This window comes from Suncus etruscus, chromosome 9, assembly GCF_024139225.1.
Source record: "Suncus etruscus isolate mSunEtr1 chromosome 9, mSunEtr1.pri.cur, whole genome shotgun sequence".
In the NCBI taxonomy this organism is placed as follows: domain Eukaryota; kingdom Metazoa; phylum Chordata; class Mammalia; order Eulipotyphla; family Soricidae; genus Suncus; species Suncus etruscus.
In genome coordinates, this window is record NC_064856.1 from 16,196,961 (window position 1) to 16,213,294 (window position 16,334).

Below are 16,334 nucleotides of genomic sequence, written 5' to 3' on the forward strand. Positions count from 1 at the left end.
ACTCAGGGGACCATGCAGTGCCAGCAGTGGGGGGTCTATTCTGCAGCTCTAACGGGCAAAGCAAGCCCCTAGCCCTGCAGGTGGACTGAGCAAGCAAGAGCATATGCTGAAGCTTCCCCAGGAAGGACCCCTTCAGCAGAGATAAGGGGTGATGAGATGATGCAACTCTACCAAAGAGCCCTTCCTTTGCTGTGTGAGGCAGCGGTTTCAGTCCAGGCACCTCCAGAGAAAAAAGAAGAAAAGAATAAATGGGGTAAACAGGGGAGGGGCCCTCAGCAAGACAGCTAGAGCAGTGCCATACTCCTGGAGGGTGGGCCAGGAGGGGAAGGGCCCTTCCTTTAGATCCTTAAACCCACCCCAGTCCGAGGATCCCTCCTCAAGTAAGCTGGGATTTTTTTCCCCAGACATCAGGCATTTTCCTGCACCTAAAGGTCAAGAGGATGGGAGACTTGGGAAAGATAGAGCCTTGGGCTCTAAGAAGAGGTGTGTAGGGCATTGTGAGGGTCTCCATGCCCATCTGAGAGCATAGTTTCCAGAACCAAGCTCTGTCCTCTAGTGGACACCCAGATCACTCCTCTCTCTCTCTCTCTCTCTCTCTCTCTCTCTCTCTCTCTCTCTCTCTCTCTCTCTCTCTCTCTCTCTCTCTCTCTCTCTCTCTCTCTCTCTCTCTCTCACACACACACACACACGTACATGCCCCCAGAGCACAGTCAGTCTTGTCAAGACACCTCTCTTGGGTTGGAGAGATAGCATGGAGGCAAGGCATTTGCTTTGCATGCAGAAGGACAGTGATTTGAATCATGGCATCCTATATGGTCCCCAGAGCCTGCCAGGAGCGATTTCTGAGTGTAGAGCCAGGAGTAATTCCTGAGCGCTGCCAGGTGTGACCCAAAAAAACAAAACAAAACAAACAAACAAACAAAAAAAAGACACCTTTCTTGCAGCTCCACTGTCTCCAAAAAAAAAAAAAAGACACCCTCTGGAGACAGACCTGCATCCTCAGAGTCCCCAGTTCCACGGCTCTTTTTCAGAAGACTTGAGGCTCAGGGGCCATCTGGAGTTCACTATTTGTCCCAATGCCCCCAGCCAGCTGTGGCCACCTCCCAGCAGTGCCATAGAGAGGTACCAGGTGAGAGTGGGGTCTAGTTGCACTCTCGCTCCCTCTAGTCCAGTTCGACTAGAGGGAACAGCCCCAGGGCTCCCAGCACCAACTCAGGCCTGACCTAGCCAGTAGCAGGGACATCCCGTGCCTACCTGGCACGCAGCTGGCCCAGATACACCTCCTCAGAGAAGCAGCAAGGCCTACCTCTGCAGCAACAGACAGAACAGAGACCCCAACCTGAGCTGTCCCAGCCTAGGCTCCTGTGTTCGGCCCCCAGAGAAGGACTCAAACGACTGGTCTGACCTGCTCTGAGGTAGCTTCCCACTTCTCTCAGCAGCAAAATCCTCCTATGAAACCTTTAAAAACTTGCACCTGGGGTCTGGAGAGAGTGGGGTACGGTGCTTGCCTTGCATGTAGTCAACCTGATTTAGGTCCCCAACACCCCGTATGGTCTACTTAAGCCCCTCCAGGAGTGACCCCTGAGCACAGATCCAGGAGTAAGCCCTAAACATGGCTAAGTGTGACCCCAAAACAAAAGCGAACCTGTACATGAAAGGGAATCTGGGGCTTGGCTCAAGGGATAAGGCATTGTGGAAGGCTCAGAGTTCCACAGGGGCTCCCTGAACATCACTGGGTGTGGCCTTGAAGGTCCTCTTAAGACCGCCAGGTGTAGCCTCCACAGAAATTACTTAAGGATTGGGCCAGAGCAATAGTACTTCAAGTAGGGCCTTTCCTTGCACTCAATTGAGCTGGGTTCTATCCCCAGCATTCCATATGATCTCCTGAGCCTACAATGAATAATTTCTGAGTGTAGTTAGGAGTAACCGCTGAGTATCTCCAAATGTGACCCCAAAACCAAAACAAACAAATTACTTAAGGGGCTATACAATGGGTAAGAGCCCTTGCCTTGCAAGCTGCAGACCCAGATTCCATCTCTAGCACTATACAAGGCCCCAAGAGTGTGGCCAGGAGTGATTCCTAAGCCACCACCAGACATGGCTCCCATAGAAATTACTTACAAGCAGTGTAACCGGGGCCGGGCGGTGGCGCTAAAGGTAAGGTGCCTGCCTTGCCTGCACTAGCCTTGGATGGACCGCGGTTCGATCCCCCGGTGTCCCATATGGTCCCCCAAGCCAGGAGCAACTTCTGAGCGCATAGCCAGGAGTAACCCCTGAGCGTTACCGGGTGTGGCCCAAAAACCAAAAAAAAAAGCAGTGTAACCAGGAGCCCCATTCTTCTTCATGTCACTTCCAAGAGCTGTCTGTGTGCCCACAGAGAGGGGTGAGGGTAGGATCCAGGCATACCACTGTGGAGAGAAGGCTAACTACTGGGGTGACTAATTTGGCCTCTCCTTCCAGGACAGAGCAGGGCCAGTGCCGTGGCCCTGGGCAGCTTTCCAGTGGGGGAGCAGACAGCGCTGATGCTGAGGCTGGGGGAGCCCCTGATTGTCATCTCTGAGTAAGTCCTTCCCAGGGGCATCAGTAGAGTTTCCACTCACTCCTGCAGGGAATCCACTTTCCAAGCTTCCAGGGGCTTAGAGGAAGAACTTAGAGGGTCTGGTGTGGGGACTCCTGAGACACTCAGAGAAGCCCCAAAATCCTGCTTAGAGGGACCTGGCAAAGTCCAGTAGCACTTCTGAGAGGGACAACCCCCCTTCTCTTACCAGGAATGGAGACTGGTGGAAAGTGGTGTCAGAAGTCTCAGGCAGAGAATACAGCATCCCCAGTGTCCACGTGGCCAAAATCTCCCATGGGTGAGTTTGTACAACGATTCCTGCTGCATGTGGAAGGAAGCTCCCACGTTCTCTTCCCTCCAGCATGACCTTTGTGTCCAGCTGGGTTTAGAGAAGTGAATGCAAGGATAAGAGTGATGTGGGTCCTCACACCACCGTGATCACCCCCCAGCTGGCCTGTAGTAGGGCAAAGAAGGGGGCACAGTCAGGTTCTGGCTGGTGGAGAGAGTTGCAGTGTCCTTGGGGGAACAGAGTCTGAGATCCTGGGGCACAAGAGAGGCCTGGGTGAGGGTGCCCCTTACCCAAGTGAGCTGTCTCTCACAGGCATCCCAAGAAAGAGAGGGTGCAACCAACCTCCAGAGTTTCTCCCTGAATGTCAGGTCAGCAGCGTGTTACCCTGTCCCAGGCCTCCTCAGTTCTCCCTGAAAGTTTTGTCTCCCAACCATAGCACTGTTGGTGGCAGTGCCAGGGATGGAACCCATGGTCACACCTACATTTTTTTGTTTGTTTGCTCAGGGGTTACTCCTCGCTTTGCTCTCAGAAATTACTCCTGGCAGGCTCGGGGGACATATGGGATGCCAGGGATAGAACTGAGGTCAGTAGTATACAAGGCAAATGCTCTACCTACTGTGCTATCACTCCAGCTCCCCCTTTTGGGCCACACCTATGTGAGGCAGGTGCTCTACCCATGAGCCCAGGCCCACGTACCAAAGTGAAACCAAGGAAAGCCTAGGTAAGCCTGAAAGCCTTCAAGAGTCCCCTCCCTTACCATGTCTTCATGACCAGGCTCAATTTTAGAGCTTTATTTGCTGTACAATGAGGGCCAGTTGACCAGTTGCCTGCTAGCCACAGCCCTTCTAAGGCATTTCCTTGGATTCCACTCTTTCTCCAGCTTTGCCTGGGGAACTTTATGGTGACAAATGGGGCTCATGGGCTTCCATAACCAGGAGTCCTAGGCCTGGGTCTCCTGGATCAGGAGGTAGCCAATGGCGAAGTGAACCCAGACAATTCCTGAGGAATTTCCTACCTTTTCCACTTTGGCTGAGTTCCTTGTGGATGAGTGTGGAAGAGGGTTCAATGAGAAGGAAAATGTGGACGTGGTCAGCTGTGAAGCCCAGCCACCTTAAGAGGCATTGGGGCCGAGAGGTGTTGGGACTGGATGAGCTATTTTCAAAATATGAGGCTATTGGCCGGGCAGTGGCGCTAGAGGTAAGGTGCCTGCCTTGCCTGCGCTAGCCTTGGACGGACCTCGGTTCGATCCCCCGGCATCCCATATGGTCCCCCAAGCCAGGAGCGACTTCTGAGCGCATAGCCAGGAGTAACCCCTGAGCGTCACCGGGTGTGGACCAAAAACCAAAAAAAAAAAAAAAAAAAAAAAAAAAAAAGGCTATTTTGAACATTTATAGTCCAATCTTTTTGCCCATAAGTCCTTCTGGGAGTTTTTTAGATTGACTACAGGGTAAACTTTAAAATGTTTACCTAGGGGGCTGGAGAGATGGCATGGAGGTAAGGCGTTTGCCTTGCATGCAAAAGGACGGTGGTTCGAGTCCTGGCATCCCATATGGTCCCCCAACCCTGCCAGAAGCAATTTCTGAGCGTAGAGCCAGGAGGAACCCCTGAGCACTGCTGGGTGTGACCCAAAAAACAAAACAAAACAAAACAGGGGCCGGAGAGATAGCATGGAGGTAAGGCATTTACCTTTCATGCAGAAGGTCATCGGATCGAATCCCGGCGTCCCATATGGTCCCCCGTGCATGCCAGGAGCAATTTCTGAGCCTGGAGCCAGGAAAAACCCCTGAGCACTGCCAGGTGTGACCCAAAAACCACAAAAAAAAAAAAAAAGTTTACATAGAAGCCAGAGCAATAGTACAGCAGATGAAGTTCTTGTCTTGCATGTTGCTGACCAGGGATCAATCCCTATCATCCCATATGATATCCTAAGCATTTATAGGAGTGGTTCCTTAGATCAGAAGTAATCCCTGAGCACCACTATGTGTGATCCCCCAAAATAAAATAAAGCTGGAGCGATTGCGCAGTGGTAGGGCGTTCACCTTGCATGCAGCTGACCCAAGACAGACCTCAGTTGTTCAATCCCCGGCGTCCCATATGGTCCCCCAAGCCAGGAGCAATTTCTGAGCACGTAGCCAGGAATAACCCCAGAGCATCACTGGATGTGGCCCAAAACCCAAAAATCAAAATAAAATAAAATAGGGGTCATAGTGATATCAAGTGGGTAGGGCATTTGCTTTAAATGTGATCCACCAGGGGCTGGAGAGATAGCATGGAGGTCGGGCATTTGCCTTTCATGCAGAAGGTCATTGGTTCGGATCCCAGCATCCCATGTGGTTCCCGAGCCTGCCAGGAGTGATTTCTGAGCGTGGAGCCAGGAGGAACCCCTGAGTGCTGCTGGGTGTGACCCAAAAACCAAAAAAAAGAAAAAGAAAAATGTGATCCACCCGGGTTCGATCCTTAGGACCCCATATGGTCCCCGAGCCTGCCAGAAATAATCCCTGAGCACTGTCGCCCAAAAAAACAAAATAATAAAATAAAATAAAATAAAATGTTCACATAGAAGGGACCAGAGAGATGGCACAACAGTTAAGGGGCCCTCCTGGCACTGTATATGGTTCCATGAGTCCCACCAGGAGTGATCTCTGAGCAGAGCAAGGAGTAATTCTTGAGAAAGTCTGGGTAGGTCCAAGAATCTGAAATATAAAATAAAATATATAAAATATAATATATATGCTTATAGATAACCATATGTAATATATAAATATAAAATAAAAATCACATAGAAATGTGAACACACAAAGAAATATTGAAACTCAGGAAGCAAGAGGCTGAAGAGATAGAACAGCTGGTAAGCCACTTGCCTGGTGCAGCCAACCCAGGTTTGATCTCCCACATCCCGCGTGTAGTTCTTGAGCACCACGAGGAGTGATTCCTGAGTGCAGAGACATGAGTAACCCCTGAGCATTGCTGTGTGTGTGAAAAACAAAAAACAACTAAAAAAAATGAAACAAATACATGGGGAAAGCAGGGATCAAGGCCAGGAGATGGGACAAAGAGATGGAATTTATACTGCACGTGGGAACTGAACCCTATCACATGGTCCACAACCATTTTGGGAAGTAGTAGCCCCCAACCCTGGCCAAGGAGCTAAGTCAAAGGGTTCGAAAGGGTTCGAGCTCATGCTCACATTCCTGAAGTTTGATCCCCTGCACTGCATGCACCACTGGATGTGGCCCTGATGGGGGCCCTGGATGGGGGCTCTCCCCACCCCCAGCACTTCATGTCTAGGCCTGAACATCAAATGTCAGGCCTGACCCTCTGGGATAAATATCACCCAGGATATGGTACATCACTGATACCATGATGATGCCCCTATAAAAATTAAATGATCAAAAGAAATATTTACTATAACTACAAACAGATGGCCCTTTCTACTTCTTTTGGTGAGGGGGCCCCTACCAGCAGTGCTGCAGGGACTGTGCTATGGTGCCAGGGATCAAACCCAGGGCTCCTGCAGGCAAACATGCATTCCAGCTTTGGATCCTCTCCCCAGCCCGTGCACTTTTCTGACTTCAGTCAAGCAAGTGGATGGAGTAAGGGCAGGGCAGGCGAGAGGGGCTCACAAACCCAACCCACACCAGCATTGGTCCTGGGAAATGAAGCTGCCTGAGAAATGAAGCCGCCCATGCAGAGCCCGTGGTTCTTTTCTGAAACCACAGAACAAAGCTGGGGGTCCCTCTGAGACCCCAAGACATGCTCCTCCTGATACAGATGAAACTCAGAGATCTGAAGAAAGCCAATTAACTAGGGACTCACAGAGGGAGTCAGAGGGTTCCATAGGGGTCTTGGGCTACCCACCATCTGCCCCTGCCCTCTTCTCCTCCCTCCCCAGGTGGCTGTATGAGGGCCTGAGCCGGGAGAAAGCAGAGGAGCTGCTGCTGCTGCCAGGAAACTGCGGTGGGGCCTTCATCATCCGAGAGAGCCAGACTCGGAGAGGTGGGTGCTCAGCTGTTGTACTCGACCCCCAAGGAGGGGTTCCCTTCCACAGCGCAGGCTCTCCCTATCAGCCCAGAGTACCTGCCCCTCCATGCCAGCCTGGGGTCCTCCTGTGTAGGCTGAGGAGTGGTATGGTAGGATTTTCAGAGATCTCCTGTGGACAGCAGGAAAGGCCCTGAAGGGCAGGACTCAAAGCCTGCAGGAAACAGGCTTTTCACCCATGGGCACCAGAAAGGCAGCCCATGCTGGGGCAGTGTGTGTCTGTGTGTCTGTGTGTGTGGACTGGGGACAACTGAGGCTGCCAACAAGTGATTCCCTGCATGTGGGGGTCTTTGTGTGCTCTAACCTACAGGGGCCAGCAAGTTTGTAGGTGATAAAATCAAGCTCTTGGGTCCAGAACCATAGCACAGTGGGTAGGACATTTGCCTGGCACATGGCCAACCTGGGTTTGATCCTTGGCATCTTATATGGTCCTCTGAACACTCCCTGGAATGATTCCTGAGCACAGAACCTGGGTATCATTGTGTGTGGCCCAAAAATAAACAAACATTGATTCTTTGGAAAATTGAAGTACTGGACTTCTTGAAGCTCTGACACCTTCCCTGATGCTTTGATTCTCCTTCTAGATGAATCTGAAAGGCATTTATTTTTCCTTTTGTTTCACCAACAAATACCCAAAAGATTATTATTTTTAGTTATATGCTATTTTATAAAACAAAAAATATATGGATCCCCCAATTTTAATCTTTGTGGTAGATGGGTTACCTCCCACCCCATTTTTTGTTATTTTTGTGGTGTTGGGTCATGCTGTGGCACCAGGGAATCACTCAGCAATTTATGGCCATGCTGGGGGCTCAACTCTCAGCTTCATGAGTTAGGCAGATAAGGTAGGCACTTGCCCCACCACTTTATTTGGTCTTACTTTTCTTGGTTTTGAAGTCATAAGTGATGGTGCTCAGGGCTCCCAACTCTGCTCAGGGATTGCTCCAGGAGGTGCTCAAGGGACCAGGCCATGTCAGGACTCACACTCTGCTCTCTCATATACAAAGTAAGCCCTCAGTCTGCTGCACTCTCCAACACCTTTATTTATTTATTTATTTATTTATTTATTTATTTATTTATTTATTTATTTATTTATTTGGTTTTTATGTTTATTTGTTTGAGCACCCAGCAGTGCTCAGGCTCTACACTCTTGGCTCTGCACTCAGAAATCACTCCTAGCTCAGGGGGACCATATGGGATGCTGGGGATCGAACCCAAGTCCATCCTGGGTCATCTGCGTGCAAGGCAAACACTCTAACACTGTGCTACCACTTCTGCCCCCTTTTTATTTGTTTTTTTTGGGGTCACGCTCAGGGTTTACTCCTGCTCTGTGCTCAGTGGTCAGTCCTGGCAGGAATCGGACCCTGATGGGGTGCTGGGGATTGAATTTGGGTGGACTGCCTGCAAGCCAAATGCCTTCCCTACTGTCTCTCTGGCTTCCAGCCTCCCTTTTTTTTTTTTTTCCATGACATTTATTTTATGACAGAATCAAGGTATTGCTGAACACCTTTCTATGTGTCTATGATTCACCACAACCCAAAGGCTCTCAGACTGGGTCTCTCTCCCATTCTCCCCCATTTTCTTCTGTTTTACTGTGCCAGGAATCAAACCTAAACCCTGGGTCTCCCACATGCAAGACTCTACCATTCTATACACTCTACACACTTTACTACATTTTTCTGCTTTCCACACCCTTTTGAACACAAGACCTTTTTTTTTCATCCTGCTCTGCCTGAGAATATTCACTCTTCATTGCTAATTCACTATTCCAGTGAATATTGACTATTCACTACTCATTTAGCAGATACTCTTCCAGAAAGTTTTCTGTGGGGAGACTTGGGGGGGTGGGGCATGGAGCTGGCATGCCCAGCTTGAAGTGACTTTGGGGAGTGAAGGGGCCAAGGTCTTGGGCTCAGGGGTCTTGTGCTCTGTGCTTTTGGGGAACTGGACGCTATGTGGCAGGGTTGGGGGTCAATTTGGGCCACATCTGGCTTACTCCTAGTTCTTTTTTTTTTTTTTTGAATTTGTTTTTCATTTTTGGGCCACACCCAGTGACTCTCCTGGCTATACGCTCAGAAATTGCTCCTGGGGCCTGGAGAGATAGCACAGCGGCATTTGCCTTGCAAGCAGCCAATCCAGGACCAAAGGTGGTTGGTTCGAATCCCGGTGTCCCATATGGTCCCCTGTGCCTGCCAGGAGCTATTTCTGAGCAGACAGCCAGGAGTAACCCCTGAGCAACACCGGGTGTGACCCAAAAACCAAAAAAAAAAAAAAAGAAAAGAAAATAGAAATTGCTCCTGGTGGGGCCGGAGAAATAGCGTGGAGGTAAGGCATTTGCCTTGCATGCAGAAGGACGGTGATTTGAATCCCGACATCCCAGTTGGTCCCCCGAGCCTGCCAGGAGTGATTTCTGAGTGTGAAGCCATGAGTAACCCCTGAGTGCTGTGGGTGTGACCCAAAAACCAAAAAAAAAAAATCACTCCTAGCTTGGGGGTCTATATGGGACACCAGGGATCAAACTGAGGTCTGTCCTGGATCAGCCACATGTAAGGCAAATGCCCTACTGCTGCGTCATCGCTCTGGCCCCTTACTGTACTCAGGAATTACTCTTGGCAGGGCTCGAGAGGACCACAGAAAGTGCCCAGGTATTGATTATTTTTGTGCACATCAGGTGCTTTGCCCACTAGACTGTATGACTCCTGTCCCCTATGAGAGACCTTCATAGTTCTCAGGGCATATCATTCAAATGCCTAAAACCCAAGTGAAGTCATTTGGAGGTGGAGCTGCCTGGGGCCTCCTGTGAAGGGCTCGGCTTGGTGTATTTGCCTTAGGAGTCCAACCATCTGGCTGATCAATGCTGGTCATGGCTATGACAGCCCCCAGGCCTCAGTGGGGCAGCTATGTCACTTGTTGCAGCTGTGACTCATTATAGGATAGAATCACAGGGTTGCGCGCGCGCGCGCGCGCGCACACACACACACACACACACACACACACACAAACACACACACCATGATCCTCTTCTCTGGGCAAGAAGTAAACTCAGTAAGGCTCCCAGGTCTGAGCCCCTAGACAGCTAGAGGCAGAAACCACCTAAAATGTCATCTCAGACCTCCCTCTCCTCCTCTCTCTGCTGTCCCCCCAGGGGAAGCAGAGGCCTGCAGAGGTATGGAGGGCTGGATAGTCGCCTCTGAGACCCCCATCTCCCTGAGACATCTTTGCCCAGGACAGGAGGGACATTCTGTCAGCCAGTCCACTTGGATTCAAGCAGCCACGCAGGGCTGACATTGCCATTGTCTCCACCTGACAGACTGGGGCCTTCAGAACAGGAAATGACTGGTTTGAGAAAGCCAAGCCAAGCTGGGCCTCCTGTTAGTTCAAACATCCGAGAAAGGCTCATAGAGCAAGCGGCAGGCCCTGTGGTGGGCAGGAAGATGCTCAGGAGTGGGAGAAGAGACGCTGATGGGCTCCTTTGTACTCCACTTGAGTCTCCCTCCTGAGGAGAGTGTCTTTGAGGCCCGCCCCTTCCTTGGGGGACCCCCTCCCCACCCCCACCCCCAGTTATTTTCCAGGCTGAGTCAGTCTTACCCTCGTACACTTATCCATAGGCTGACTGGGGAAAGGGTGTAGGGGGCCCAGGTGCTGCAGGCTAAAAACAGGAAACCACAGTAGAGGAGTTGAATGAGGCAGGGGTGCTGCAGAGGGGGCCCAGTGAAGTTGAGAAGCCACAGGAAGTCCTCTGGCTCCTGCACTCTCTACTCTGGCCTGGGGCAGCTCAGAACAGTGGCCACCCGCCTGCTTCTCTGTTCCTTTCTCAGATGGCCGAGGAACACAGCCAGAAGCTAAGCAGGGTTCATGAGGCTCCCAAGGCCACCAGGACCTGCCTGGTTACTGAAAGCTCAGGCTTGCCCGGAGCCACCAGAGAAGGAGGGATGCCAGCATCGATTGGTGTGTCAGAAAGGAAGGAGACTACTAAGGGTGCAGAACCGTACAAGGCCTCTGCTCTGAAGGGGGCGTCCTTCTGGATAATGTTTGTCAGACTGGTAGGCCAAGAAAGCAGTCGCATTCAGTCATGTTCACTCCCCTTCAGTCCTGTTCAGTCAGTCAGTCACTTTCAGTGACGTTCAGTCATGTTCAGTCGGTGGCACCACCTGTTGGGCCCACTCCAGTCCTGGTGGCCTCAGAGTCACAATGAGGGATGATGGAGAGCAGCCTTTGAATTTGATGAGTTTGAGGCCCAACTCCAACACCTACCTTTCTAATAAGTTCTCAGTTGCTGCTACACTGGTGTAGGCACTCGCACCCCACATTCCATAAACCCCGCTCTTGAACCCGCTGATGTAGAACCCAGCCTCTTGCTGGCATCACACTTTATAAGACGGGAGGGCAGTTTAGAACCCACCCACAGAGAGTTCTGCTCACTGGTGAGGGCAGTGTCCTGGGCCCTAGGAGTCCCCAGAGCCCCCAACCCTAGGTAGTTCTGAGGAGCTGCCAGCATGGAGACCCCTGACTTAATGGGTGTGGGCTAGAAGCACAGGAAGTGGGGCAGAGCCGCAAACAGCAGTGCTTGGGGAGATACTACTGCATGTGACGTGGCTCTCCAGTACCTCAATTGTTCTGGGTCACAGCGTCAAACTTCGAAGTGTGGTTTGTCTGATGCTGCAGCTCTACCAGGTGACATCACACAACAGTGGTGTTGTGGGATCCTGCAGCAGGCCTACTGTTAGACTGTTTGGGGGGCGGGCCAAGATCAGCCTTCCTGAGCTCTCAGGACAATTCCTGTGCTCCTATAAGTTTGCAAACACATTTCCAAGCTGGGGGACTCAGAATAAAGTCGAGGCTGCAGAGACAGAGCTAGGAGTGGAACCTGGCCCAACTCCCAGTGCCCAATAAAGAATGAAATAATAAGAAACATTGTCTTGGGGCCAGTGAGGTGGCACTAGAAGTAAGGTGTCTGCCTTGCAAGCGCTAGCCAAGGAAGGACCTCGGTTCAATTCCCCGGCGTCCCATATGGTCCCCCAAGCCAGGGGCAATTTCTGAGCGCTTAGCCAGGAGTAACCCCTGAGCATCAAACGGGTGTGGCCCTAAAAAAACCAAAAAAAAAAAAAAAAAAAAAAAAGAAACATTGTCTTGATCCAGAGAGTGCGGAGGTTAAAGCACTTGCCTGACATAAAGGCAGACCTCACCCATTACCACCCCTGGCACCTTTTGTTCCTCTAAATCACTCCTGAGCATCATTGGATGTGGCCTAAAACCCCAAAGAAAAGAAGTAGGGATGGAGACCTTGTTTTTTATCTTGGCATGGTCCATCTCATCTTTTATGATGTTAGTTCCTGTGAGAGCAGAATTGGTTCTTCTTTAGTCCAAGGTGGCATGTGTGGGAAGGAAATTCTGCAGTGTCTTCAAGCATGTGAGCACCACTGGGATGCCCAAAGATGTGAACCCTAGGTATACTGCTCCAAGTCTGCAGCTCAACCACTTAGGTTTGCTTACTCACCCACAATTAGGCATTCCTTGTCTGTTCTTATTTTTTTTTTTTTTTTGATTTTTGGATCACACCTGGCAGCAATCAGGGGTTACTCCTGACTCTATGCTCAGAAATTGCTCCTGGTAGGGGCCGGGCGGTGGCGCTAAAGGTAAGGTGCCTGCCTTGCCTGCGCTAGCCTTGGACAGACCGCGGTTCGATCCCCCGGTGTTCCATATGGTCCCCCAAGCCAGGAGCAACTTCTGAGCACATAGCTAGGAGTAACCCCTGAGCGTTACCGGGTGTGGCCCAAAAACCAAAAAAAAAAAAAAAAAAAAAAAGAAATTGCTCCTGGCAGGCTCAAGGGACCATATGGGATGCCAGGATTCGAACCACTGTCCTTCTGCATGCAAGGCAAATGCCTAACCCTCATGCTATCTCTCTGGCCCTCCTTGTCTGTTCTGTACCTGCCTCTGCTCCGAGTATTCAGGATTCAGCAGGATAAAAAGCAGCCTGGCAAAGTGAACAATGACCAGGGAGAGGACTCAAACGGGTGGACCCCACATGTGTTCCACAGGACTGTATGATTTTACCAAATACCACCAGGAATAGAGCCAAACAATGGTCCAGGTGTAGCCTCCCCAGCACCCAGTTAAGACACAAAAAACAAAAAAGAAAAAAATGTTTCTGTATCAAGTGACAGCTCAGTAGGCTGGAACATATGCTTGCAGAGCCTGGGTTCCCCATCTTCAGCACACTAGGTCCCCTGAGTACGATGGAAGAGACCCCTGAACATCGTGGGTTTGCCCCCCCTAAAAAACCCACACTTTTTGTTTTGGGGCCACAAGCTGAGATGCCCAGGCTTTATTCATGACTCTGCATTCAGGAATGACTCCTGACAGTACTTGGGGACCATATAGGATGTTAAGGATCAAAACCAGGTTTACTGCATGCAGGGCGCAGGCCCTATCTGTTTAACTTATCAAACCATTTTTAAAAGCATGCCTTTTGGGTGCCTGAGAGATAGCATGGAGGTAGGGTGTTTGCCTGCATGCAGAAGGACAGTGGTTTGAATCCCGGCATCCCATATGGTCCCCTGAGCCTGCCAGGAGTGATTTCTGAGCGTAGAACCAGAAGTAACCCCTGAGTGCTGCCAGGTGTGACCCAAAAGCATGCCTTTTTTTTTTTTTTTTTTTTTTTTTTTTGGTTTTTGGGCCACACCCGGCAGCACTCAGGGATTATTCCAGGCTCTATGCTCAGAAATCGCTCCTGGCAGGCTCAGGGGACCATATGGAATGCCAGGATTCAAACCAACATCAGTCCTGGGTCAGCCGCTTGCAAGGCAAATGCCCTACCACTGTGCTATCTCTCTGGCCCCTTATTTTTTCTTTTTGAGTCATATCTTGCAGTGCTCAGGGGTTACTCTTGGGTCTGCACTCAGCAATTACTCTTGGCAGTAAAAGGGGATTTTATGGGATGGCGGAAACCGAACCTGGGTTGGCCATGTGCTGGTGCAAGTGCCCTACCCTCTATACTATCATTCCCATCCAGAAGCATGTCTTTATTGGTTTGGTTTTTGTTTTGTTTTGTTTTGTTTTGCTTTTGGTCACACCTGACAGTGCTCTAAGTTTATTTATGGCTCTATAACTCAAGGATCACTCTTGGTGGCTTGGGGACCATATCTGATCCCAGGGATCAGGAGTACATCTTTTCTTTTCTTTTTTTTTGTTTTTTGTTTTGTTTTGTTTTGGATCACACCCAACCACACTCAGGGGTTACTCCTGACTCTGTGCTCAGAAACGCTCCTGGCAGGCTTGGGGATCATATGGGATGCTACGAATCAAACCAGAGTTCATCCAGGGTTGGCCGCATGCAAGGCAAATGCCCTACTGCTATGCTATTGCTCCAGCCCCAAAAGTACAACTTTTTTTTTTTTTTTTTTTTTTTGGTTTTTGGGCCACACCCGGTAACGCTCAGGGGTTACTCCTGGCTATGCGCTCAGAAGTCGCTCCTGGCTTGGGGGACCATATGGGACGCCGGGGGATCGAACCGCGGTCCGTCTCCTAGGCTAGCGCAGGTAAGGCAGGCACCTTACCTCCAGCGCCACCGCCCGGCCCCAAAAGTACAACTTTTTTGTTTGTTTTTGTTTCTGGGTTACACCTGGCAGTGTTCAGGGCTTACTCCTTGATCTTCCCTCAGGAATCATTCCTGGCCAGGCTCAGGGAAGCATATAAAATGTCAGGGTGCCGGGGATCAAACCCAGGTTGACCTTGTACAAGGCAAGCACCCTACTGCTATGTATAACTCCAGCCACAGAAGCCCGCCTTCTTGTGCTTGCAGTGAGGCCACCAGAGCCCTGTGGTTGGGACAATGCTGGCTCTAAAAATAGGCCTCTGCCAGGCCACCACTGTACTACTTGCCAAGGTCCTTCCTCTGTCCTCTGCAGACCCCACCCAGCCACCATGTCCTCAGCTAGAACCACAAAGGGGAAGTGCAGTGTAGATAAGGCTGAGGGGAGGGGGGCAGGTAACTCCACCGACCCCATGTGGGGTTCCGCCATCCGAGGCCCCTTTGTTGGGTCCCTGCTCTCCAAATTCACCCCATACCCAGGCAGCCCTATGTACTTGGTGCTCTCCTTCTGTTCCACACATCCTTTCATGAGTCCACATGCCTCAGAGCTACATTAGAACTTCACATGTGCTGGGTCCCTAAGGCACATCGTCATGAAAACCACCCCTGGCCCCATATAGCTTCCCATGCCATTGTGCCCAGTGCCAAGTTCTCATGTGCAGCCTCTGAGGCAGATGCCAGGACACACCGGTCACAATCAGAATGAGTGCCAGGCCCATGCCCTGGAGAAGCCTGCCTGGTAATTCATGCCAAGCCTTTTGTCTCCCTCTCCCCTACTCCCTTTGATGACGCTGCATGGTGCTCCCCAGGCCTTTACCTCTAGGCACCTCCATTTCTGACTGTGGTGCCTGTGCATTTAGCTGTGGGGTGGCAGGAGGTTGCACTGAGGTTGCAGCTCCCACCCATGCTGGGGCTGCAGTTCAACCAGAAATCATGGGTGGGGCTGCAGCGATAGCACAGAGGGTAGAGCATTTGCCTTGCACTCAGCTGACCCAGGTTCAATCCGCAGCATCCCATATGGTGCCTCTAACCTGCCAGAAGTGATTTATGAGCATAGAGATAGGAGCATCACCTGAGCATCACTGGGTGTGACCCCAGAACATAAGAAATGAGAAAACCTAGAAATCTCCTGTGGCATTAGGTCATCCCAGTCAGCCCAGCGGATGCCCAGATCATGCTCAGTGCTTGTGAAACACTCGGGACTAGACACAGCCTCAAGCTTACAGAGCAGACATGTTAGTCTTTGAGCCCTCTCCCAGCCCAGGACCATTCTTTATTCTCAAGTTTAGGAGAAAAAGTTCCAGTCTTTTTCATTAACAATATATGTGCTGGGGCCAGAGCAATGGCACAGCAGGGAAGTATAACGTTGCCTAAGACAAGGTTTAGAAACACTTTTGTGGAAGGCATCTCAAGATGGTAGATCCCAAAGATGTTCATCTCCCTGTCTCTGGAGCATGTGACTATGTTCCCTGACATGGCAAACAGAATTCTGGAACTTGACAAGAAAAAATTAGCATGGACCAGATACACCCCAAAATTTACAACATGGTGACTGGAGGTCAAATTTTGTGGAAACTGGATGGAGTGAGCCTGCTAGCATAGAGCATGGAGAAAGGAAGGAGCAGTGAGTTAGGGGATGCTGGTGACTTTAGAAACCAGGAAAGGTAGTAGATTGAGTCCTATAGAGCCTGAAAGAAAATGTGTTTTGTTTGCAGAGACAATATGTCATGATAACTTAAATTGGTTGTTAGGTTGATCAACTCTTCTGTGGATTTTCTGTACTGTTTTGGGGAGAGTCTGAGAGGAGAGACTGAAATCTCTGATTACAATAATGGACATCTTCCATCAGATGTGTT

General features: G+C 50.5%; 1 protein-coding gene across 1 annotated transcript in view; it reads left to right on the top strand.

Moving 5' to 3' along the window:
• Nucleotides 1-16,334, top strand: part of SLA2 (Src like adaptor 2) — a 29,327-nt gene that overhangs the window by 4,243 nt on the left and 8,750 nt on the right. The window contains exons 3-5 of the mRNA XM_049779370.1: nucleotides 2,466-2,560; nucleotides 2,769-2,855; nucleotides 6,739-6,842. Of these exons, the coding sequence (XP_049635327.1) occupies nucleotides 2,466-2,560; nucleotides 2,769-2,855; nucleotides 6,739-6,842 (286 nt within the window). The remainder of the gene's footprint in view (nucleotides 1-2,465; nucleotides 2,561-2,768; nucleotides 2,856-6,738; nucleotides 6,843-16,334) is intronic.